We start from the raw sequence: 26124 nt of genomic DNA, 5'->3' as shown, positions 1-26124 counted from the left end.
CATGGCAGCTGCACAAATGACTTTAAGTATGTGGCTTTCTCATTCCTTAGCATCCCACAAATTTTGAACTTGTTTTTGAAACCATGCTTCATTCAACTGAATGGGAATGACTTGCCCAATCTATCCTGTTAATAATGCAGTTACGCAATGGTATTGGTTGTTACATTGTATAAATTAGATCTTGCCACTTACTGCTCGCTATATGCACTAAAAATAGCTTATATTTTCTGCCACAGGAAATAGCACAATTAAGTTACAAAATACTAATGATGTTTCAAAACATTGTCAAAAATGAGAGGAAAGGGAATGTGACTTTAATAAAAAATACAAAAGCATAAATGGCAACACAACATTTAATTGTGGGGGAAAATACTATATAATTTTAAGAAATCTCTTACCAGCCCCTTACAACTTTTATCAGTACCCCATTCGGAAAGGACCATGACGTGGCATCGAGAATGTTACAATAGACCTCTTGTTTATATTTACTTCCATGGAGATCATAGATAACCATCTGGAACACACAGAAAACAGGCACAATAACTATTCTTAAAAAATGCATTTAAAATTGTAAAAAGTCCTACAATGTAGAAAATAAAATATCCTGAATATATAAAAGTAATCACTACTTTAGATGTTAAATCTTTGAGTAAAATAATCCTTTTCTAAGTCAGTTCCCAGTATTTACTTAAGCTCTCCAAACCTAAAAGAAACCTGCACTTTTCATATTACATATTATTCCATATAAAACACACTTATGCTTACCTTCCCAGGTCTTGGGTTACACCTCAGAGTTTGTCTGTCAACATTCTGAAATAATAAAAATGAAAGAAGAAAGCCTTAAGAAACATCAATGGAAAGATACACAGTTCACTTTCTCAGCCATTTAACAAACAAATCCAATTTATCAGGTTTATTTAGTGACATTATATGCAAGGTGTACCTCTAGGCACCACAAGGAAATAAAGGTAAATATAAAGGACAATAATGTGTTGTCTCTGCCCTCAAGAAGCTTATAGCTCGGAGGGGAGAAACAGTTGATTGCACTCTCCTGACTCTGTTCAGGGGCAGGGGCTAAGTTAAACTCACAGGTAAAACACAAAGAAAACGCCAGGCTATGAAAATTAAGGGAAGTGGCACCAGGGTAATGGAGGTGAGGTGATGGCAAAGATTTAGAAGGTGCTTGTTGACAAGTGAAGACCTTGGGAAGCCAAATTTCACTAAGTGAAAAAATGTGGTCAGATGGGGTGGGAGAATAGAGAAAAGAAGTCCAGGAAGAGAACCATCTTGAAAAAAAGTCTGGTGGTAGGAAACACAGTGCGTAACCAGAGCACAGGGAGGTGAGGCTGGAGAGACCACATCTGGGAGCCTTGTAATGCAGTGAGGAGGTTCCACCTGGTTTGGTAGGTAGCAGAGTCATTAAAGAAACATTTCTTTAAGTCCCATTACTTCTTTTCAAATGACTTTGCTCTGCAAGCTGTTGATTGGTATTAAGTATTACTATTTGTTCCTAAGGTCATTCCAAGTAACGATGCAGGCCTTGGGATTTTTAAAGAAAGCTCCATAATCTTGGGAACTCTGGAAAGGAAAGTCCTACCCTCAATGAATATTTTTAGACATTTGAACACTTCTAAGACAAAGAAAAATGCAATTGAATGTCCAAACATTTTCCAAATATGATGTTATAGCTCTTTTTTTTTAAATTAGGCTGTTCATTGTTCTGCTTTTAAAGAACAACATGAGCAACTAAAGTGAGAAGAGGCTGTCCACTAAACATTTCACATCTTTTTCTGGCCCTGGCCGGGCAGCTCAGCAGCTGGAGCATTGTCCCGGGATCAAAAGCTCATGGGCTCAACCCTTGGTCAGGGCATCTACCTAGGTTGTGGGTTTGGTCCCCAGTTGGGATGTGTGCAGGAAGCGAAAGATCAATGTTTTCCTGTCACATTAATGTTTCTCTTTCTCTAAAATCAATAAACACATGCTTGGGTGAGGATTAAAAAATAATAAAAAGGAACATATTTAAGTATTCAAAATATTTTTAACCATTATAAAATATTTTCATGAGACAAATGTCAATTTTCTCACATATGATCCCTTGAGAAATTCAGCATCTTTTCACTTAATTTAGTTTGAAAATATAGTAAAAAACTGGAAAATAACTTCCTTCTCTACCTTTAAATTTTGGGCAATTTTTTCTCAATGTAACAGTTTCGCTAAAATATGTAACTTACGATACACTTCAACCAAAGAATCAGAAAAAACATCTGATATTTTTAAAAACAATCTTTACACACCAAAACATTGATTTTCTTAAGCCTCTAAATCATTTATGATGCAAAGCACCACTTCACCAGTTAATAATCAAAATAACTTACCTCTGTGAACGGGCTCAATCTGCCTGAGATGTCTTGAGCACGGAAATATTTTGACACTGGTTCCTGCAAAGTCCCACCAAATCTGGCTCCTTTTTCTGAGGAATGCGTTTTGGAAGTCTGCAGATATTGATGATAAACACTCTTTACAGAAGAATGTAATTTAGAAGTAAGGTCAGATTTTTGTAGGAATGGGGTCTTTTCTGGCCACAGACCTATCTGCAGATTGGAGGTAGTTGGTTCGTTTGTCTTTACAAATGAACCCTTAGAAATTCCAGTCCTTTCCTGGTCATCATCAGAGTAGAACATGGTGGAAGGATCTGGCAGCTTGACAGTTTCCCTCCTTGTAGCTGTCAGACTTCCCTTAGGCAACAATTCTTCTTCCTCTTCCCCTAACTCCTGCCTGTCGTCTTCATCAAAATTCATCTTTAAACGCTCTGATACTGACTGGAGAAGTGACAAAACAGAACAGGGCTGGTGTGCACCATCTCTCGATTTTGTGGAGCCATGATGCCCAGGCGAGACCTCGCTGGACAGAATGTCCTCCTGAGAGCTGTCGTCCTCATAAATGGGAGACAGAGCTAAGGGGTAAACTCTGTACCTTTTCGCCTCCACTGATAAGAACATTTCCGAACTATCACTGTCTACTTTAGTGCCCTTTTCAAAATGGCGGACCAGGTCAGTTCTACTCTCAGACCTTTCACATGCAAGGACAGGCATGCCATCAGGGGGTGTGTCAGAAGGCAAGAGTGAGTGTGCTCTTCTTACTTTGGCAGTAGCACACCTGTCCTCATCTTGAAGGGGTTCTTCATATAATATAGTAAAGGAGGAATTTTCTTGTTCATCCTGAGAAATGAAGGCTAGGTTAGAGTCTTCCTTTTCATCGCTGTAATCACCTACATCTCTTGTTTTGTCATCTACTGCAGTAACAGATGTTCTTTTGTCTAGCCTTCCTATGGTATCCACGGGTTGAAAATCTAGCATTGCTAAGGCTGGGTAGCCTTCATAATCCTTACTTAATGTAGGTGATTCGTATCCTCTGAAATACGAAGCAAGTCTATTGTCATGTGCTATTAAGCCTTCCTTTACTTCAGTGGGCTCTTCCTCCATTTCTCCAATACTTTCTTCAGTGTACTCCTGGGGTGCTTTTTCAAGTTCAGATATGGCAAGCATGGCCTCTGCTTGTGTAACGGGCAATTCCAGACCTGCTCCATATGTTATCCCCACGTTTACCTCTGCAGATAACACGGGGTGTTTACAGGTAGCCCCATCAGGCTCTTCTGGGGATGTTCTTTCCATTTCTATCATGGAGGGCATGGACACAGGGGTTCTGGTCGTCCCTTCAGCATCCCTTTCACATGCTTTTTCTATTTCTAAAGAGGCGGGGGCTGCCTTCTTGTGTAGTTTTATCACTTCCAACCCCAAAGGTACGATTTCAGTTTTCCTAGTGGCTCCTTCAGCACCCTGTTGGAAAGTGCTTTCCATTCCCAACGCAGGCCCTTCAGTCTTCCCAGTGATCCCCTTGGCATCTTCATGGGGGACATTTACCACTTGTGACACTGTGGGCGTCACCTCAGTGCTGTCCACATCTCCTTCAGCATCCTGGGAAATATCTTCTGTTTCTAATGCAGGAGGCAATGCTTCAGCCTTTTCAGCAATCCCCTGGACTTCTTTTTGGTAAGTGTTTTCCCCTTCTGACAGAGCTGATGTCACCCCGGTCTTGCCTACATCACCTTCAGCATGCTTTTGGTAGATGTTTTCCACCCCTAATGTAGCAGGTATCACATCAGTCTTTCCAGTAATTCTCTCGGCATCTCTCTGATAGATGCTCTTCATTTCTGACATGACAGGCATCGCGTCAGTTTTGCCAATATCCCTCTCCGTGTCCCCTATCTTGTGAGCTTTCTCCATCCCTACCATGGCAGGTAATCCCTCGGTTTTTTCATGCTTCTCAGCATCCACTGGGTATACTTCTCGCATTTTAAAACTGTCATCTGTTGGCTCAGTTTTTGTGATATTCAGTTCATCATCCCTTTTGTGTGCTCCTCCCATTTCTGACATAAAAGGGGCTGCCTCATTTTTCATAATTTTCAATTCAGCATCCTTTTTGTGTGTTTTTACCATCTCTAACATGGAAGGGATAAGCTCAATTTTTCCTAGATTTACTTCAGTATCCTTTTTGTGGACTTTTCCTACTTCAGACACTGTAAGGGGTGTGCTCTTATTACCGTGTCCGGGCAAGCCTTTTTCAGGTACACACACGAGGCTGTCAGACAAACTGCTTTTGGAGGTCCCAGGTCCATGGATGTCATCATCTGCAAACGGAGGCCACGTGAAATTTAATGCCAGATTTCTCACATCCCGTCTCCCCATTTTGTGATTATCCACATACTCTGCTTCCACTTTCTCTTTAGAGTCCTCTTTGAGAAATAAGTGTGTTTCTACTCTATCACCTAACGCTTCATGGGGCAAGTCTTCACCTAGCAAAACAGTGTCTGATTCCTGCAAGTTTAGAGCATCAGACTCTGTGTCACTACCTAAGTTACTTAGAGTGAAAAATCTACCTAATACTTTATTTTCACTAATTTCACATGTGCTTTGATTTACTACTTGTTCTGACACCAAGAACTCCCTTACATGAGGCTTAACACTATCACTGTTCAGAATTTTTGAAGTATTAGTCTGAAGTTCAGAATCCCAAGTATCCTCAGTATCTTCAAAAGCATCATTTGTTATACTTTCTTGGGCTGAATTAATAATCTTATTGACTAATTCCCTAGCTTGATCTTCTAACAAACAACACACATTCATTCTATCAGAATCAAAAAGGAGACTCTTCTCACCAGGTGTAAGTAAAACGCAGGCCTTTTCTTCCCCTCGGGCTCCTGCCAAGTTTTCCAAGTCCTGCTCTTCCAAATGCTCTGTCAGTTGGATCCCAGAAGGGGTCACATCTGATGGCTTTTCTTCAGATGTGCCATCTCCTTCCCGGGAACCAGGATTCATTATGGCGTCCCCGGCTATGTGGTCCTGGCACGTATCAACTGTGTGTTTGGATTCGAGGTCTTCCCTAACTGAATTAAAAACCTCACCAGGCCACGTATCAGCCTTGTTAGGCAAAACACTTCTGACGTCCAAACACTGGTCCTGTGCTCTCTTCCTTGCTTCTACATGCTCAGCAGATGCTTCAGAACACTGCTGGCCTGAGCTGTTAACTGACGCTGGGGCCCCAGCAACTGCTCCAGTCTCTCCTTCCACCAGCAGGTCAAACTGGGCAGCTGTTGGGAAATCGAGAGATACCTCCCTAGTATAATTATCAAAATATCCCTGAGATGGGGTCACTTCTGCCCCTGCTGGTATAGAAGTTTCAGATTCCAAATAAGAGTTTTCAGGGTGCAGCAGGTTAGTCAGGGAGGCACCTTCATGTGTGCCATCTAGAGTAACTTCCACAGAACCAAAGTTACTTTGGGGATGATGTGCACTGGTAATCACGTGGACTCCTTCAGCGTTTGAGGAAGACGTGCTCTCAGTGCCAGCACTTAGGGCAAGAGAGCTCTCTTTCCTTCTGTGAGATGATGCTTTTGTGTTGGATCTTGGCACAAAGGGAATACTGAGAGAGCCTGAATCTTCAGATGCAAAAGTGGTTTTTCCCAAAGTGATAGGAGAGCCCAGAATAGGTGAATGTACTTTCATGCTGTCACTTTCTTGGAATTTTTGGCAAGTATCAGTGAAGCTCAGTTTTGCCATTTCTGCGAAACCTGAACTCTTTTCAGTCCCATAAACATCTGAAGGTTGACAAATCACATAAGCGTTGGCTTTTTCATCATGAATAGGAGGTAAGATCCCAGATGTATTACTTTTGAGAAAAGGAGATGGATAACCTGATGCATCTACCTCTGTTTCCTTTTTATCTTGATTTAGGGAGGCAGAAGGAGACATCTTGGCATGGCAACTTTCTTTGGGCCCCACATCTGAACATATCTCTTTAATCTCTTTGTGATCTACCAATTGATAACTTTGGTCCTGCTCAGCCTCGAGGGAGGTTAATTCTGATAAAACAGGCTTTGTTGGCACATCTGTAATTTCAAATGGAGAAGAAATGTTACCCTGAGAAATGTCTTTGGACTCCATTTGGGAAACAGATATCTTGGAAAGGGTTACAGTTTTTCCTCTTCCAGAATGTGACTCAGTAGGAACACTGTCCTGACCATCAACTTTAGCTTCTGAGAAAACTTTAGCAATGTCACTAGTTTTGGTTTCCAAGGAAAGGGAACCAGACTTCTCCAGAGTGCTCTTCCTTGCTTTACTGTTGGAAAGCATGAACTCTGCTTTATTAGGGCCTTGAGATGAAGTGGAACTGTGGTCCTCAGAGATGCTTTCACACTCCAATGTGGAGTCCACTCTAGTCAAGTGGGTGTCACTGGCCTCAAGGTCCAGTGGAACCTGGCATTTTTTACCGTCAGGAAGAGCATCCTCAGATTCAAGAATCACAGATGCACGCTCATGGTGAAGGCATGCTGGAGGACTCTTCCCATCTGCAGCCTCAACATGACTCCCCACATTTTCTTCTTGACACTCTTTAGGCTCATTGGAAATGCCAACAACATTGACATCCCCAGTTTCAGTGAGCACGGAAGACCCCTCATTCTTTACAACAGGCACATCCAACCTGCTCAGCATGCCAACTCCAGAAACGAAGGTAGGAGATGAAGTATTGAAATTTGATTTTCCACAGTCAAGGGCAAAACAGGTTCTGGTATCAGGTGATACTTTGGCTTGTTGAGGACTCTCAGAGTCAGAGGAGTCCTTCATGTGACTTCTATAAAGTTTAAAAGTTAGTTCAGGGGGTATTTTGTTTTCTAAGCATGCTTCAACTGCCAATTCACTGACATGTTTTACAGCAGCAGGGTCCTTTTGATTTAGTCTAAGAATGTGAAGCATTTTGCTAGCTGGCCCCAAATCAAGCCTTTTGGTTTCTGTTACAGACACCTGGTTGGTATCTTTGGATAATGACTCATTTTTATCTTCTGGAGCTTTTGCATGACTTGAAGTTGTGGGTTCACTGACTGAGATACTTTCTGTCTCCTGCCTGATTTCTGTAACAGCCAAATTTTTCTGGGCATCTGGGGCAGACAACCTACTGCCTTCACGAACGAGTTCTGTGTCTGTCACGGCATGTCTCTGAGGAGCACTGGTGTGACTGGCACCCCGCTTCGATGAGCTTCCTGCAGCTTGCCTGTCAGAACACTTGCTCTCTGGAGACTGCAAGTCCTCCTGCCTAGTTGATTTATCTGCACTCTCCTGTTTGGTAGTGTCGCTTCCATCAGATTTACTACAAGGGAAGTCAGAAACAGTGGGGCTCTCAGGCTCAACATGCTCTTCTCTTTGCACTGCACTGTTTTCTTTTGTTGTAGTCCCTGTAGAAGTTAGCCCCTGAAAGTCTGGACTGCGAGGAACTGTGCTAATGGAACATCCTGTAAACAAGGCTGAGCATACCAAGTTTCTGTCAGTCCGAGAAACTGGTATACAACTTAAATGGTGTTCTGAGTCAGATTCCCCAACAGCAAAGTCGGAGTTAGTCATAGAAGAGGGGGATGATCTATTTCCCTCAGGTCCCCTGGGACCATTTTTATTGAAAACATCCTTAGAAGAAGCAATACTCAGCACGACGGGGTGGTTAGTTGGCTGGCTTTCTGTGCCGAAACTTGTTCTGCTGCAATCGGAGTCTTCTAATGGGTCTCCCAGCACTTGCCCTTGCACAGGTACGTCCGCGCTAGCCGATGACAGAGAGGACAACGTCCCAGCCTCACTCTCACTCCCAGGGCCGATTTGTGCCTTTGTGCTCGAGTCAGAACTTTCATTTTCTCTGTCCAAGGGATTCACAGTGTCTAACACGGTCTGTTGCTTCAGATATTTTCTAATTTGTCTGGGGCCTTGATACGTGGCGTAAGTTACTGAGGGCCTCTCCAGTTTACCATCCGTTTGTCTGGTGGGAAAAAGAACAGCATGAGAGGTCAGAAAATACAATTAGAAATATTTAATAATAAGTAATCCCAGAAACTCTGGTGAGGTATAGCTCATAACAGGGAAGGATTTTAACTTTTCTATGTAGAGAACAGCTATACAACCAGCAACTGTTTTTCAAATTATAATAAAGCTTTGACATAGAAATTCTCATCATGGACATAAATCTATTGAAAATATAAGAATTAAAAAACTTTTTATAGAATTTCAATCAAGCAAAGTAGCTTCCTATATAAATTACATTGGAAGCATAAGTTAATATATGGAAAACAATCTTAAAAATGTTGCCCAACAGGTATAAAGGTTTTATGTATATTAAAAAGGAAATTTGCATAGTCAACTGTACATAAAAACAATTACAAAGTTGTTTATTATTTTAATTACTTGAAGATAAAATCATTTGCAATGTGTTTTTTTCCCTTTATTGATTCTAGAGAGAGGGAAGGGAAAAGAGAGAGGGAGAGACACATCAATGTGATAGAGAGACATCAATCAGTTGCTTCTTGCATGTGCCCTGACTGGGGACCAATCCCACAACCCAGGCATGTGCCCTGACCAGGAATGTAACCAGCAAGCTTTCGGATTCCAGGACAATGCCCAACCAACTAAGCCACACCACCCAGGACCATTCGCGATGACTTTTAATGAGGATTTCTTTTAAATATACTTCACAGGTTATTCACACGGGGAGTCCAGTGGTATTTTCCTCTCCTCTTAAGTCAAGAATCACTTTTCTTAGCATTTTAAAAGAAAGATCTGAAGATTATAATAGCTGTGGCAGATGGATGAGTCTCTTCCTGTGGAATTTTCCAATATAGTGATCTTGGGTCCCGTGGCCAGTATTTGCCCTTGACATTGGACTTGGAGGAGTTGGAAACTTCCTACATAGTCTCTACCAGCTATTCCTATTGTTATTAATTCCTATTATTGTTATTAACTATGTGATTTGGGGGGGTGTTACTTAGCTTTCTGAGCCTTGTTTCCTTATTTAAAAGATATAGGTTAAAACAAAACGAAAAGAATCCGCTTTCTTTGTTGAGGTGGTTCTGGCAAATTCCCTTAAGCAATTATACCATTAACATGGAGGGCTTTACTAATGAGAATTAAGAAGCACAGTACCCTCTTCCATTTTCTACTTTCCAGTACCAAAGAAATAAACTTGACTGTCAAGGAGGAAATTCTAAGATGTTCTAAATTAAAATTACTGCACCCGGAGAGTGAAAGACACAGAACAGTTAGCCTGTTAATAGCTGTGGACCAGCTCTGACAAAAGACGCTATTTCTGTGTATCTGTGGGAATTTCGGATTAAATTCCAGGTGGCTATTTCCACAGATAATTTCAGTCAGGCGTCAATAACTTCAGGAGCCTCACCTCTTGCTTACATGGAGGCCTTCCAGGCTGAAACCTACCACTGATGCACAGGTACATGTATCCCAGAGCTGGCCCTGCTACACTTTCTCCCACCCCCTTGCCTACAGCTAATGCAAATTCCTTCAGATGGTGTACATTTTTCTTCCTCTTTCCCAGTACTTGATGTATAAAAACGCTTACAAACTCGGAGACAATGGACATGTCTTTCTGATGGGGGAACTCAAGAGTTGGAAAATTTTTAGTTTTAAGTTATACTTAATAAGCTTAGTGATTATGCACATAAAAAGCTACTGTTCCAGGAACTGGGATGTATAACCAGACCCATCCTGACTCCAGGAGACCACATACAGTTTGAGACCTTTGTGCCCCAGGAGGACTGCAAGCCATCAAGGTGGTATCCAGGGAGAGGTGGCCACTGCCCAGGACACAGATAAAGAATCAGTGGTCAACAGACGAAAGGATGTTGGGAAGATTGCTGGACTGCTGCTCCTATCTGATTAACCTTTTCCCTGAATTCCAAACCCCTTACCTACTTTCCTCCTGAATTCCAAAGCCCTTACCTATACTTTTCTTCTACTTAAAAAAAATTGACTTGAGATGAAATGTAAGACAGTCTTTTAGGGGTACATAATCCATCATCTTTTCAGATCACGGGACACCTGAACAAACAGCCCATAAAGATTCAACCGTGTTTCTACTTATTGGTTCTGGTAGTGACAGGCAGCACAAACACCCACTTTTCTGGCCTCATATTCTGGTGACTCTGCCGGGACAGAATCTGGGACTGTCTAGTAAGTCTGGGTATTTGGTGGGGAGTCCCACTGTTGCCTGGACTGGGCAGCCCTGGGTGCGGATCTGGAGACTCCCCAGCAGCTACCAAGTGATTTCACTTGGGGACTCTCCTCCTCCCGACGCTTGGCACTCCCCGCTGCTTTCACTTCTTGATTGAATCACTGTGCTTTCTTTCTGGTTCAGGGTTAGATCAGTTGTCAGGAATTAAGGTGCCTTCTGGTTTGGTTAGTGTGATAGAGTTCTGTCGGGTAGAATGGGGGAAAGAGCCTCTATTCCAGGAAAAAGCCTTTTGGGGCAGGTTTTGGCTGATTGGTTGGCCAATGCTAATAAACCTATGACAAAAAAGAAAATGATTTTTTATTGTAATACTGCTTAGTTTACATATAATCTGGACTCAGGAGAGTGCTGGCCGCTGAATGGGTCTTTAAAGTACTATACTATACTGCAATTAGAGTTGTTTTGTCAAAGATCAGGGAAGTGGGATGAAATGCCTTCTATACATGCTTTTATAACTTTATACAATAAAGATGTATGATTAAAAGGAAACAGATTATTGGTCCAGAGAAAGGGAATTTGCCTGTGGCAGAGAGCAGAAGCTCACAGGAGGATCAGGATGTTATGGCTGCTGCGAGCATGGTCAGGGTTCCCACAGCCCCTCCTGCCCTCGGGTGTCTTCCTCTTCACTCAGCTGAGGGGGCTGGAGGAGGTGAGCCTGGACTGGTCTCTCTGTCCCAAACCTGTCCTGGGACTAAATTCAGTGGAGGACAAGCCCCTACAGCGGTAGGGCAATACCCTTTGTGAAGACTTGAAGACTTCCCATGGGAGTAGGGCCAGAGGGCCAGCCTGTTGGCTATGATTGAGCACATACTGTATTTTTCAGACTATAAGATGCACTTTTTTACCACATTTTTTTGCTTCAAATTTTTTTCCTATTTTCCTCCTCTAAAACCTAGGTGCATCTTATGGTGTGGACCCCAGATGCACCTAGGTTTTAGAGGAGGAAAATAGGGGAAAAATTTTTGAAGCAAAAAATGTGGTAAAAAAAGGTGCGTCTTATAGTCTGAAAAATACGGTTCTCTGTTTCCTACATCAGATCTGTTACACTGGGAAAGCTCAAAGCTTTTTTATATGGATGACCCTACTAAAATAACCAACTTAGTTTCATCAGTTTTTTTTTAAAGATTTTATTTATTTATTTTTAGAGAGGGAAGGGAGGGAGAGAGAGAGAGAGAAACATCAATGTGTGGTTGCTGGGGGTTATGGCCTGCAACCCAGGCATGTACTCTGGTTGGGAATCGAACCTGGGACACTTTGGTTCCCAGCCCACACTCAATCCACTGAGCTATGCCAGCCAGGGCAGTTTCATCAGTTTTTGCCATCCACCATCCCAACCGGGCAGACAAGCCTTACTAAACCTCACTAAATATTTTGCTTACAGAGGATGAGCAGAGGCTGGTGTTGGATAAGGCAAATGAAGAGGTTCGGAGACTGCACCAAGAAGATCCGGATGGGGCTCCTGACCCTACTAAGGCAGTACCTTTAACCAAGCCTAGGGGACCCTAATGAGAATGGCCTTCTTATTTTAGAGCATTGTAAGAGATGCATCCTCAAGGGACTTAAGAAAGGAGTCCCTAAGCAGAAAAGTCTGACTTTGGTACAGACAGTATGACAAAAGCCCACAGAGGACCCCTCTGAGTTTCTTGAAAGAATCTACCAGGCCTGTAGAAAATACACTGATCTGGATCCAAAGCCCCTGAAAATATCAGAATGGTGAATATGACCTTTATCTCTCAAAGTGCACCTGACAACAGAAAGAAATTTCAGAAGTTGGAAGGAAAAACCGACATGAATCCTTCCCAGTTAGTAGGCATTACCTTCAAAGTTTATAACAGAGAACAGAAAAAGGCCTAAGTGGCCATTGTTTTCTTGGAACAGGCCTCAGGGCAGTTCTGTCCACAGGCAGGCAAGAGGTGCCTGACTCCGGTCTAAAGTGCTTGCCACTGATCAATGTGCGTATTGCAAAGGAAATGGGTGCTAGGAAAATGAGTGTCCCCAATAAGAAAAAGGAGGTCAGAGTCCAAGAACTCGAGAGCTCCACTGGTAAGGGGGACTGCTGTGATGGTGAGTGACGGGCCCGGAGATTCTCTCATTACTACCCATTAGAGTCACCCGCCCCAGGAATCTCAGGTAAAACTAACAGTGGGGGACAAACTGTAGACTTTTTGATTGATACCAGAGCGACCTATTCCATGGTCAACAGACCTCTGAGTCCCCACGGCTGGCTGTATCTGTAACTGGAATTTTTGGAAGCCTTGAAAGCCAATTTTTCTTGAAACCATGAGGATGTGTTGTGGGAGACACAATTTTAACTCAAATTTTTATATATTCCCGAGCATCCAACTGCTCTTCTAGGAAGGGACCTGTTGTCAAAACTGCGCTCAAATCATTTTTCCTCCAGGGGAACAACAGCTCTACCGCTCCCTCCAGAGCATGCTTGGCAGCTCCTCACGAAACCATGGAGGAGGAAAAACGACCCTGGCCAGAAGAAATCGAAAATCAGGTAAACTCCATTGTGTGGGCTGCTGGAAAGCCAGAGAGGGCTAAGTGAGCCTCCCTTGTTAAAGCCGACCTCAAACCAGAGGCAGGGACTCCTGATAAGAGGCAGTATCCCTTGAGGAAAGACTCCTTAGAAGGAATACACCCAGTAATTCAGAAGTTTCAGGAATATGGACTTATTTAGCTCTGCCACTCTCCATACAATACCCATATTGCCCATTAACAAACCCCACTCAAACTCGTATTGATTTGTATAAGATTTAAGGGTCATAAATGGCATTGTACAGGACATCTACCCCATGGTCCCAATTCTTCTCCTTTGGTGAAAAGTATTCCCAGCAACAGCCTGTGGTATTCAGTATTGAAGATGCCTTCTTTTGCATTCTAGCTGATCAGGATTATCAAACGTTGTTTGCTTTTGAATGGCAGGATGCAGAATCTTGAGTCAAGACTTAGCACTGCTAGATAGTCCTTACCATATTGTAACCACCAGCATTCAAGAACTCATGCATGATTCTGTGGGGGGGGGGGGCCCTGAGCCATTGAACCATCTGACATCTTGTGACTATTAAGTATGAGCACAGAAGGCCCAGATCTGCCAACAACTAGTAAGGTTTCTTGGGTTCCTGCTTAAACCCGGCAAAAGAAGTCTTATTGGGAACAGAAAAGAAACCACAGTTCAAATGAGAGTTCTCTAAACTGTGGCCCTCTTAACTGCTGGAAGAATGGGCAGGTGCCAAGCAATTTTTCTCGACAATCCCAACGTCTCCCTCAAAACTGTAAGTTTAATACTGCCTTGCTTCTCCCGGAGCCTCACTAGCTGCGCTAATACATGACTGTGCTGAGATAATTGATGAAGTTTACTCTAGCAGAATTGATTTACAGGACCACCCTCTGGAAGAGGCAGATGGAAGCAGTTACATGGACAAATGAAACAGAAAGGCTGGGTATACAGTTGTGACTCTTGAAGAACTAGTAGAGGTTAAGACCTTGTCGCCAGGAACCTCTGCTCTGAAAGTGAATTGATTACACTGATGAGGGCACTGGAACTGTTGCAGGAAAAGAGAGTGAATGTGTATATTGACACAAGGTAAGCTTTCCTAATTTTGCACTCATATGGTTCCACCTGGAAGGAAAGAGGACTACTGACCCCCCAAAAAAGGAAATTAAGCATGCAACAGAAATTTCAAAATTATTAAAAGCAGTTCAGGTACCTTTATAGGTGGCAGTTATTCACTGCCTGGGCATCAGAAAGAGGACACTGACGTGGCTAGAGGAAGGGGTCTGGCTGATCGAGCAGTGAAAGAAAGAGGCTGCTAAAGGAACATTTATAATGCCTTTGGGACCTGTTCTAGACATGTCACAATTTGACCCTGAATATTCAACTGCAGACTTAGAGAAAGCTAAGGGTTGGGGTTGTGATGAAGAAGGTCCTGACAGTGGATGGAGAAAGAATAAGAAAGGAGTTGTGCTGCTTCCAGAACATTTAGTAGAGCCAGTCATGAAGCATTTGCATGAGGCCACTCACTACGGAAGGGATTCATTAACTACCTATATTAAACCATGGCTCACACATTCTAGAATTCCGAAAGCCTTAGGAAAACTAATTGCTAGGTGTGTCATGTGCCAGAAGAATAACTCTAAGACAGATCTCTATCAAAAGAAAGAAGGGACACAATACGAAGGACAGAGCCTGTTTGAGGACTGGCAAACAGACTTCACCCAGGTGCCAAGGATGGAAATATTTATTAGTCTTGTTGACACCTTTTCAGGATGGGTAGAAGCCCAGCCTATCAGAACTGAGAAATCCTCAGAGTTAGTGAAAGCCTTACTAAAGGACATAATTCCTTGCTTTGGCTTCCCCGGAAGCATCCGGTGTGATAATGGACCTGCTTTTGTTTCAGAAATTACATGGAAGGTTAGTCAATTTTCAGAATCCAGTGGAGACTCCACAAGGCAGGAGATCTCAGACTCTGGGAAGGTAGAGAAGATGAATCACACCTTGAAGAAAAATATAGCCAAGCTGTGCCAAGAAACTCATCTCCATTGGGATCAGTTTTACCTATTGCCCTACTCAGGATAAGGGTGGCTCCTTGAAGTGGGATTCAATTGACTCCTTATGAAATTGTGCACTGTCGAGTATTTCAGGCCATGAATAGGGTGGGAGATATGTATATACATCAAGAAGTGAAGGCAAAGAATTATGTACAACATTTAAGTCTGACCTTAGCTGTAACTAAGGACCTTGCCTGTATCAGAAACCTCTCCTCCACAGGTTTGCTGCATTCCTTTGAGCCTGGGGACAGGGTGCTACTCAAGACTTGGAAGACAGGATCCCCAGAAAACCAACTGGAGGAAAAGTGGACTAGACCTGGGGATGTACTTCTCACCACCCCACCATGGCGAAATTGGCAGGAGTAACACCTCAGAATCATCACACCAGAGTAAAGAAAGCACCACAAAAACAATGGACTGCCAAATAAAAAGAAGACCTGAAAGTCGTCTTTTGAAAACAATGACTTATATTCTTTTCATTTAACCCCACGTTGTGGAGAACTTATTCCTTTCAAACAAGATGAAAATATTTGGGTATAATTAGAAAAAAAATTTTCTAAACATCTCTGACTTTTTCTTGCAGGAGGAACCTATGTTGAACAGATTTTCACTTCATGTGTAGGGGGGTGTTTGTACTCCCCTGGAAAGCCTTTGAAATTATACTGTGTTTCAGCATATCAATAAGAACAGAATCTACTCTTGTTATTTTTTAAGTGGGGACCTGTGGTAACTCCAAAGGACAGGGAAATGTTTTCCTTAAAAGTCATTAATGTAGCCCTAGCTAGGGAGTGGGCAACTTTTCTCAAATGCACTAAAAACTGTTTTTGTGCTTTCAGCAGGTGTGAAGATGAACTGCAACACCACCAGTAATGTATTGTGTGCCTTTGGTCACATCAAATTGCCAGCAGGGTGGTTTCTAACATGTGGAAGGACTGTCTGTTCCTATGTCCCAGCGAACAGTTCCAGGGGGACCGTGCTGTCTGGGAGGACTGACGGTGTTTACGGCTCACAGGCCCCACCCCACCTGGGATGGATGGAAATTCTCCCTCGCACCTGGCTGCAACAGAGATTCACACCTTTTTAGCCCCACTGAATATATTATATATCTTTGTCTATATTTATAATGCTAGTCATGGTAACCTCTTTGAATATAGAAATAAGTAGATTGGCCTGCGCTATGACAAAAGCTTTGAATGCTGCCACTCAAGCCATTGGTGCCATCTGTCAGGCACCAGGACAAGTCCCAGAAGCAGCATTAGAGAACTGTGTGGCTACCGACCACTTCCTTTCAGGACATAATCATGGATGTGAAGAATTTAAAGGACTTGGCTGTTTCAACCTGACTGATAAGTCACAGCTCACAAAGCATAAGGTAAAGCAAGTAATTGACGTGGTGTCCAATAAAAAAACAAAAAAAAGAGGGATTCTTTGGTATTGATTTGTCTGAATTAACCTCCTGGCTGCCTAGTATTACTGGTCTTAGAGGCATTTGTTGTTTCTATTCCTCTCATCTTTTTCAGTAGCATAGCTTGTTGTTGCATACAATGTGCCTTCTTATGTGGATCTGCAATTAAGGATCTGCAAAACCCCCTACCAGACTGTCTAATGCTAAGATACATGCTCAACAGCAAAATGGTTACTTCCACATGAAACTGATCTCATAGAAATAAAACAGTTTAAATTAACAGTGGGGGAGTGCTGGGGGAACTCAAAAGCTGGAAAATCTTTAGCTTTAAGTTATAGTTAATAAGCTTCTTAATTAATGCATGTAGAAAGCTATTGTCTCAGGAACTGGGGTGTATAGCTGGACCCACCTGACTCCAGGAGACCCACAAGCAGTTTGACCTTTGTGTGCTGGGGGACTGCAAGCAATCAAGATGGTATCTGAGCCTCTGAGCCACTGTGCTGCAGGAAGAGAGGTCCCCAGCCCAGGACACAGATAAAGAATCACCAATCATGAGATGAAAAGGTTCTAAGGAAAACTGCTGGACTGCAGCTCCTGTCTGATTAACCTTTTCCCTGAATTCCAAACCCCTTACCTACACTTTTCTTCTCCTGATAAAAAAGTCAGCTAGAGATGAAATGTAAGACAGTCTTCTGGGATACACGACCCATTGTTTTCTCAGATCACCGGCCATCTGAATAAAGTGCTCAAACAGATTCAATCCCTGTCTCTACTCAGTGGTTCTGGTTGGGACAGGCAGCACAAACACTGACTTTTCTGGTTTCATTTCCTGCCTGGCCATGCTCCTGGTGGGCTAGACTCCATGCTGAGAACAGTATTCTTTTTTTTTTTTTTTTTTGCCAGCAATGGCCTAATAAAACCTTTCTTTTAAAACGACTTGCACCCATGGAAGTTTTTTGTTGTTGTTTAATGACGTATTCATCAAAACCAAAAAGAAAAAGCACAAACTTTCCATTCTACCCAGTTCCCACATAACAGCTTTAAAATCCTCACCATTATGAATTCCTCTGGAACCAAAATCACCTGGAGAGGCTGTTAGAAGACTGCTGGGCCCCGCCTCAGAGGTGAGGAGTCAGTGGGTCTGAAGCAGAAAATCTGCATTTCCAGTGACTCCCAGGGAAGCCGATGCTACTGGCCCCGGGGCCACATCTGAAGAATGCTGCTCAAGACAACCGCTTTAACCATTTTTTTCCTACTGGCGGCAGTTACCTACAAAGCATTTCCTATGACTATCAGCTGATTCCTCAAAAGAAATCTTGCAGGCAAGAAGGGGCTAGAAAGAAATATTCCAAGTCATGAAAGGCAAGGACCTACATCCAAGATTGCTCTATCCAGCAAAGCTTTCATTTAGAATGGAAGGGCAGATAAAGTGCTTCCCAGATAAGGTCAAGTTAAAGGAGTTCATCATCACCAACCCTTATTATATGAATTGTTAAAGGGACTTATCTAAGGAATAGATCAAAAACTATGAACAGTAAAATGACAACAAATTCACAACTACCAACAACTGAACCTAAACAAAAACAAACTAAACAAACAGCTAGAACAGGAATAGAATCAAAGAAATGGAGATCACATGGAGGGTTATCAGTGGGGAGGAGAGTGGGGGGAAAAAGGAATAAGAAGCATAAATGGTAGGTACAAAATAGACAGGGGGAGGTTAAGAATAGTATAGGGAATGCAGAAGCCAAAGAACTTATATATGCGACCCACGGACATGAACTAAGGGGTGTGTCTGTGTGTGTATGGGGCGGGGGTTGGAAATGCTGGTGGGAGGGGCAGTGCAGAGCAGAGGGGAATAAGGGTGAGAAAAAAAATGGGACATATTGTAATAGCATAATCAATAAGATACACTTAAAAAAACGAGATAAGTATTGGCCTGGCTGGGTGTCTTAGCTGGTTGGAGCATTGTCCTGTACACCAAAAAGTTTGTGGGTTTGATCCCCAGTCAGGGTGTATGGGAGATAACTGATCGTTGTTTCTCTCTCACACCAATGTTTCTCTCTCTCTCTCTCTCTCTCTCTTTCTCTTTCTCTCTCTCAACAATAAACATCCTCAGATGAATTTTTTTTTTTAAAAATGAGAAGTATCTAGCTTTTATTTTTTCTCCTTGTTGACCAATTTCCCCAAGTCTTCCTTTCTACTACAAGAATATGTAATGCTATCCCATTCAAGAGTTCAAATAAAAAATATACAAAATACACATATACAAGTATGTCTATTGCTGGGCCCAGTTATACATCCCAGCTCCTGGAACAATAGCTTTTTACATTTGAATGTAGCAAATGTTACATCAGTATGATGTTGCCTCAATTAATGTAGCCTTATTAGCACATTCAAACATCTGATAGGGCAAGCCCCACCAAGTCACTCTTGACAGGCAAACACAAATCTCCGTGGACATCCCAGTCCTCACAACTGTAGGCCGGGTAGGCGCCCACCTCCTAAGCTCGCTATGAGGAGCTAACTAAAAGTGCACACATGACACTTTGAAACAACGAAGAACTACGGTCCTAAGTTCTCACCTAAATCTGACTATATAGGGTTATTGACGACCTCTTCAGATAATAAAAACAATTCTCAGGTACAGGTTAAATTAAAATTTAAAAAAATTCTTATTGGTTTTGAATGAATATTTTTGTTACACAAAATGTCTAACGGACCCAACGTTGTTATACACATTTTGGAGGGTAGAAAACATCCTTCTATTGCAAATTGATGCAGCCACTAAGAAAAGCAGTATGGAAGTTCCTCAGAAATTTAAAAATAGAACTACTATATGACCTACCAATCCCATTTCTGGGTATTTATCTGAAGAAATCCAAAACACTAATTTGAAAAGATACATGCATCCCTATGTTCATAGAAGCATTATTTACAACAGTCAAGATATGGAAGCAACCCAAGTGTCCACTGACAGATGCTGGATAAAGAAGACGTGGTACTGATACACAATGCAGTATTACTCTCCCACAAAAGAGAATGAAATCTTACCATTTGCAACAACATGGAAGAGCCTAGAGGGCATTATGCTAAGTGAAATAAGTCAGAAAAAGACACATACCATAGGATCTCATGTATATGTGGGATTTAAAAAACAAAATAAATAAAAAAGAAATAAATTCATAGATACAGAGATTAAACTGATGGTTGCCAGATCAGAGAGGGGCTGGGTGAAAGAGGTGAAGGAATTAAGAAATAAAAATTGGCAGTTTCAAAACAGTCACGGGTTGTAAAGTGCAGCATAAGGAGTACAGTCAATAATATTGTAATAACTATGTGTGGTGCTCTGTGGGCACTAGGTTGACTGGGGTGATCACTTCATAAGGTACAGAAACATCTAACCATTATGCTCTATACTTGAAACTAATACAATATGGAATACTAATTGTAATTGAAAAATAAAAGAAGAAAATATTCCTTCTTGCTCATCTGAGTAAAAGAAAAACAAGTCAGTGACTGTTAATCAAGCAAAGAACACAGGCGTGGCACAGTACTCCCTAAATTTGTGCAAGATTTCAGTTTCTTAGTGTTGTAGAAAAGTTCATGAGGCTAGTTTTATGGATAGAGTGGATTTAATTTCTTTTCTTAAGCTCTATACTTGTATTCCACAAAGAAAAGATCCCAACAGAACATGAATACGACCCTTAGGGCCACATTTGTTCCCCAGATGAAGACAATGAACACACTGCCTGTCCTGATACAGGAACAATTCAGACACAGAAAACACCCGCACTCAAGAAAGTCTTAAATTAGAGATAAACCCTGTCCTATGACAGAGCTAGCACCTAAAAGGTATTGGTATCGCCCCCTAAAATAGCTCAAAAGGCCCTAGATTACGTGTATGGTACAAAGAATCATATAATCTTTTTTATCTACTAGCAGAAGCATTACTGAATACTTTTTCCAGTCCCTTTGATGAACAGAGCTAAAGATTAAAAGCTAGGTCCAAAAGGTCAAATTTTGGCTCAAGTAAATTCTAAACTTACTTTACAAAATCACTGGTTTCCTGATCGCTGTCTTGTGTTGTGTCCAAAGAAAAGGCATCTGAGAGTTCAATGGGGGAGTCTTGTCCATCCGAGGCAGAGTCCGGTTGGTCCGCAGCAAGCGCCTGCGTTCCCAGGGAGCCACCGGGGGACGCCCTCTCCTCCTTGACCCCTTTCTCGTGGCAGTCCCCAGCACTTGGCAAACTTTTCTCAGTTCTGTCATGGTCCTCTTTTATAGAAGATTGCTTGGCCTCACCCAGGGATGATTTTCCAGAGATACTGAATAAGTTACCAAGAAACTGGAAAAAGCTTTCTTTTGGCTGCCGATCACTTTCTCCAGTCTTGCTATCTGAGGTGGGACTGGAAAGGTCATTTGGCTTTCTGGCATCTTCTTGCACTGGAAGAGTGGTTGGTTTCTCAGCATGGTTCCTTTTGTGCTCACTTTGGGGAATCTTTGAAAACAAAACAGCAATAACAAGCATCATCATTAAAAATAACGCAGATTGACGTATACACATGATGCACTCTGAGCTAGACCCAGGGATACGGTTATCAATAAGCCTGATGGCTGTTGTTCCCCTGGGAAGTTTGCAACCTGCCGAAGGGCACAGTCCACACACAGCCTTACAACACTACGTAGTAATTAAATGTCCTGGAGAGAGAGGCATAGCACATCTGGGAAAAGCAGCCCTGATCTGGTGGAGGTGAGAGCCAAGGAGGTAACTCAGGGGATGCTTCCTAGAGGACATGACCTCTGAAGGAGCCCTAAACGGTGACCTTGTGCATTTCTTCTCTCTTTCCCGCCCCTCCTCTCCCTCCCCTTCTTTCTGCTCAGTGAGGTACCAGCTTCCAGGGAGTTAAATGTGAGGGACAAAATGAGAAGAGTGAAAGGTTAAGTATGGGGGCGTAAGTAAAGGAACAGATCCCAGCAAACTTTGTATGTATTTAAATTTATCCTTTATTATTATAAAGCTAATGGACAGTATTTTCAAACACTTCGTACACTAGACAAATAACACCTAAATAGACTATCATTTCAGCATTGTGTTAACCCACAAAGCTGCCACATGGTGTAAAACTGTTCTTTAAGAAGATGAGGAAAGACAGCAATATGGCACATCAATCCAGAGAAAAACTCTTCATAGTAAAAACATAGCTCTGATATATGAGTTCATGCAAACCATGGACAGCATGGGGAATTCTTGCAGGTATTACTGCTTCCAGAAGTGTGTTTTACCTGCCCATAACTAGGTACTAGTAAAGCAGACCCATTCCCGTGGACTCTGTGTGAGGGAAGATTAAACTGTTGTATCAGAGAACATGCTGGGGTTCTGCCTCACACTCTCCCCTAAAGCTTCATTAGCTTCGGGCCAGTGTACCAACGTGCTTTGCCTTCAAAACATGTTCACTCACCTACCTGTGAAAGGAATGTGTGCCTGACCGTATCTGTCCCATGCTATGCTCACTAGTGCTTCTGAAAGGAAAGCTTAAGTGTGACTCAGAGAAAGATCAGGACACCAAGGCACAAACCACCTTAGGGCACGGAAGGTTCGCGTGACAAAGTTTTGCAAGAAGCTGATCTTCAGGAAGCCAAGAGGCTTCCTGATTATAATGTTATTTGTTCACTTCATTCCATGTCTTAATCTAAATTCAAAACAGTTTAAGAGTGTTCCACTAACTACTAATAAAATTTAGCATATGAAAGGTTGCAAAAATACATGTGTAGAACCCATTAACCCAGGAAATTAATTCTTAGCAAATGATATTTTAAGTTTTCCCACCGTGGGTGTCAGAGTAGTTTGGAGGACACACACAGCATTTTTCTGTGTGTTAGAACCTCAATGTAACTTGTGAGTCTGTACATTCAGAAGACGACCAGCTTTTCCTCTCCAGAAACGGAAAAGTCACTGAAAGCCTCACCTTTCACTGGTTTCAAGTGTAACTCGATCCCACTGGTCTCCACTCCTCCAGCCAGCCTTCTGACTGCCATCCCAGGGGCCCACACCCAGCTGGGCCCTCTCCTCACCCAAACCACACAAATGTCCCTGAGTTTGGCAGCACAAGGTATGCGAGGTGACACTGTGAAAATGCTCATGTGTACCAAAGATCCACATACTTTTTTGTCCTTTACTCCATTTCATGTCTTGTAATTTCCAGCCACAAAGTTTCCTTCTGAGTCAAATGAACTAACACGGCAACAGTAACAGAACTGTGATTTTCTTTCTGTAATTAGTATGCACGAGAGCTCATCCTGGGTAAGCTACTCATTACATCATCATCAATACAGGGTGGGGCAAAAGTAGGTTTACAGTTGTCCCTATGGAAAATAATACAATAAATAATAATAATACTCATAACTGTAAACCTACTTTTGCCCAACTCTGCATTCTGAAAAAGCTTAAGGGATTCACAGAGTCTTATCATATTGGTGCAATGGTTTAAAAAAGGGAGAATTAAGCCCTAGCTGGCGTAGCTCAGTAGATTGAGCACAGGCTGCGAACCAGTGTCACAGGTTTGATTCCCAGTCAGGCCACATACCTGGGTTGCAGGCCACGGACCCCAGCAACCGCACATTGATGTTTCTCTCTTTCTCCCTCCCTTCCCTCTCTAAATATAAATAAATAAAATCTTTTTAAAAATTTGTTAAAAAAAGGGAGAATTAAGAGACAAGGAGATCACATTTTTTGACTATCAATGAAATCTCAAGACAAATAATTTCTGTCAAAAACAGTGCTTATTTCACTGCCTAAATTATTTTCACTTGATAATTCCTTTCAAAGTATAATAGACTAGTTTCTAAACTAGTTTTGCTAAATTAATAAAAGCTTTCACATTTAATTTTTAGAGTTTTTTATACATACAATAAAAAATCACTGGTTTCTCTTTCCCCTCAATTTTTAGTTTCTTTGCTTTTCCAAAATTCCTGTATCTTAAGTTTACTAAAGAGCACTCTTTTTCAGTTTTCTAAAAGGTCATAGTTGCTTAGTTTTTCCTTAATAATCTTAAGAGATATTTTTATCAATAATTAAAATCCACTCAGCCAGAAAATAGTATCTAAATTTAAAAACAAAAACTAGCAGAAAAGAGCACTGCTATTCCAAGTAAACACAATAACATTTTGTATTTATGTAATTAAAATTTTAAGTTTGTTCTAAACCAGCTGTTTGCCCTGTGCTTACACAACACATATTAAGTAATATCTGTTTCTTCCTCTAGAACGTGAAAGCCACAAGGGAAAGGAATTTTGTCTGTTTTATGCATTGCAGTGATCTCTAGCACCTGAAATGCACCTGACAATAAGAGCCAAAAATGCTCCAGTAGGTGTTGGATCAATACATGAAGGAATGAAGAGAATGAAGAGAATGAGGAGCATTCTCCTCTGAATGCAGGAGAAACAGTCACTACAGCTCAGGAATTTGTGAGGGCGCCCCAAGCTCCAGGTGCTGGGCAGTGAGTAAGTGGCAAGGAAACAAACGGAAACAGTTGCAAATGGAAAGGGACACTTCTGAGAGATTTAACTAAAAAAAGTGAGACACAAGGTGACAATTTAAGATCCAAGACACACAAAATTGTTTTTTGTTCCTGCTTTGTGGGTCAGCTCCTATCTGGTGGGGAGTGGGTGACGCTGGCCGAGAGAGGACAGGCCTCAGAAGGAAAAGCAGAGGAGAGGAGATGCAGAAACCAGTATAGTCTCCAATACTTGTTTTTAGCATTATATATTTTTAAACTAAATGTATTGGGGTGATGTTGGTTAAAATTTTAGGATTCAAGTATACAATTCTATGATACATCATCTGTATATTGCATTGTGCATCTAACATTTCTAATAAAGGGAAAGTATTAGCCTTGGAGAAGAATAGGAACATCTCTTCTTCCAAATAAAGTCGTAAGAAAGTGGTTGAAGCCTGAGCAATTCTGTAAGCAGAGAAGACAATGAGGAAGGTCTGACAATTGGTTCTGACCTCTGTAAAGTAGGGAGAGGGATGACAAGCTCAAGGTGGGACCCAAGGTGGAGCTGGGACTTCAAGGAGACTTGGAACAGTGTTTCTGGGCAATGCAGCAATAGGCTGAGACCAGGTATACCAAGCAGCAGTCAAGGTCAATGTAAACTTTAAAGTGTTCACTATTTTAATAAACAATGAACAGCAAGATACTACTCTAGGTGCTTAGTTGCAACAGGGAAAAATACACCCAAAGCCCTGCTACATTCTAGTGATATAAAAGCTGATTTGTGGGTCTGGCATTTGTCTACCATCTCTTCGAGTAGCCTCTAGCAGGTGGCAGGTGCTGTCTCAACACAGTGACTGGCACAGGGAACGAGGTCAAGGGATTAAGAGTGTCGTCAAAGGAAGAGTATGTTGCATGGAAAGCAGGGAAGGGCCAGGAGACTCTTCCTGTACTGTCCCCAGCAGCTGGCTTGGTCATCTTCCTACCTCTGGCTCTACCTTCATTGGACATAATAAGGAAGGCTGATCCCTCAGGACACCCTCACCCCGGTTCCTCACCTCTAACAACCTCCAGTTCCACTGTGCCTCTACCTGCTCCCTAGGTCCTGCAGGGCTGTCTCTGCCCTTAACTGCCCCGCCTCTGAATCTCACAAGGCAGGCATTCCCAGTGCTCACGCCCCCTCCTCTTCCCAGCACTCCTACCCAGTGCCCCAGGGGTACCCCCCACCCAGCTCTGCTGCCTCCGCACAGCTCCTGTCCCTTCTTACCCAGTCCCCCTTTCGGTTCCTACAAGTGTTCTTATCTTTTCTGTCCAAACATCAAATATGGCCAATAACCTCAAAGCCTCTTTTGTTTGTTTCTTGGTCATCCCCACTCAGAAAAATTCCAGTTTTATCTTTTCCATATAAATGAATGAGTCGTGCTTTAAAAACCCTCAGGGAAATGCACAGCTATGCAGATTCAGACTGTCGGCAATTCACAATTTACAGCTGCTGCTGGCTATCCGTCTGCAACCTTCCTCCACTCTCCACAGCAGCTAATCTTAACCTTTCCCACACCCCTAAAACTACCCCCTCCACTATCCCACGGCCACCCTTGTTCTATTTTATGGAGATACCCCTCTAGTTCTGACCCCACCTCCCTCTACCTGCAGGGCAGCAGCAGCACCTGCACTCACCCTCCTCCCCCAGGGCTACTTCCTCCACCAGGGTGCCAGCCACTTTATGTCCCGACATCTTGTCTGGAACCTCAGCTCAGCATCTGCCCTTCTGTAAGCCCACGATTCAGAAGTGAGTGTCCAGAGACAGCCTTCTCCTCTCTCTTCACTACCAACTCCCTTAAACAGGAGTGAGCAACCCCCACCATCGTCTTTCCTGTTCCCCCCAGTCCCTTGTTAAGGCCCAGCAACCTGGCCTCCTCTCTAGAGCGCTGTGGCCCTGATCTCTCGCAGAGACCCTGTCCCATTTCATAACTCAATGCACTTTTTTTTCCTGTCCTGGTCTTCTATGTTGTGTTTGCATCCTCTTAGGAGATCTCATTTCCCAGATTTAATTAATCG

General features: G+C 42.4%; 1 protein-coding gene across 2 annotated transcripts in view; it reads right to left on the bottom strand.

The window, feature by feature from the left end:
- The window catches only part of CRYBG3 (crystallin beta-gamma domain containing 3), a 121518-nt gene that overhangs the window by 65819 nt on the left and 29575 nt on the right, over window positions 1-26124 (bottom strand). Inside the window, exons 3-7 of one of the 2 annotated variants that reach the window (XM_045850869.1) lie at window positions 20623-21071; window positions 5216-8355; window positions 2376-4687; window positions 766-810; window positions 399-514 (exon numbers count right to left, since the gene is read on the bottom strand). In XM_045850869.1, the coding sequence (XP_045706825.1) occupies window positions 399-514; window positions 766-810; window positions 2376-4687; window positions 5216-8355; window positions 20623-21071 (6062 nt within the window). Of the gene's footprint in view, window positions 1-398; window positions 515-765; window positions 811-2375; window positions 8356-20622; window positions 21072-26124 lie in introns of both variants that reach the window. The other variant, XM_045850868.1, reaches the window with a different exon arrangement.

This window comes from Phyllostomus hastatus, unplaced genomic scaffold (assembly GCF_019186645.2).
Source record: "Phyllostomus hastatus isolate PE091 unplaced genomic scaffold, TTU_PhHast_1.1 phas_contig_86, whole genome shotgun sequence".
Taxonomy (NCBI): domain Eukaryota; kingdom Metazoa; phylum Chordata; class Mammalia; order Chiroptera; family Phyllostomidae; genus Phyllostomus; species Phyllostomus hastatus.
Note: the sequence above shows the minus strand (reverse complement) of the source record. Positions and strands in the feature narration are given on the sequence as shown.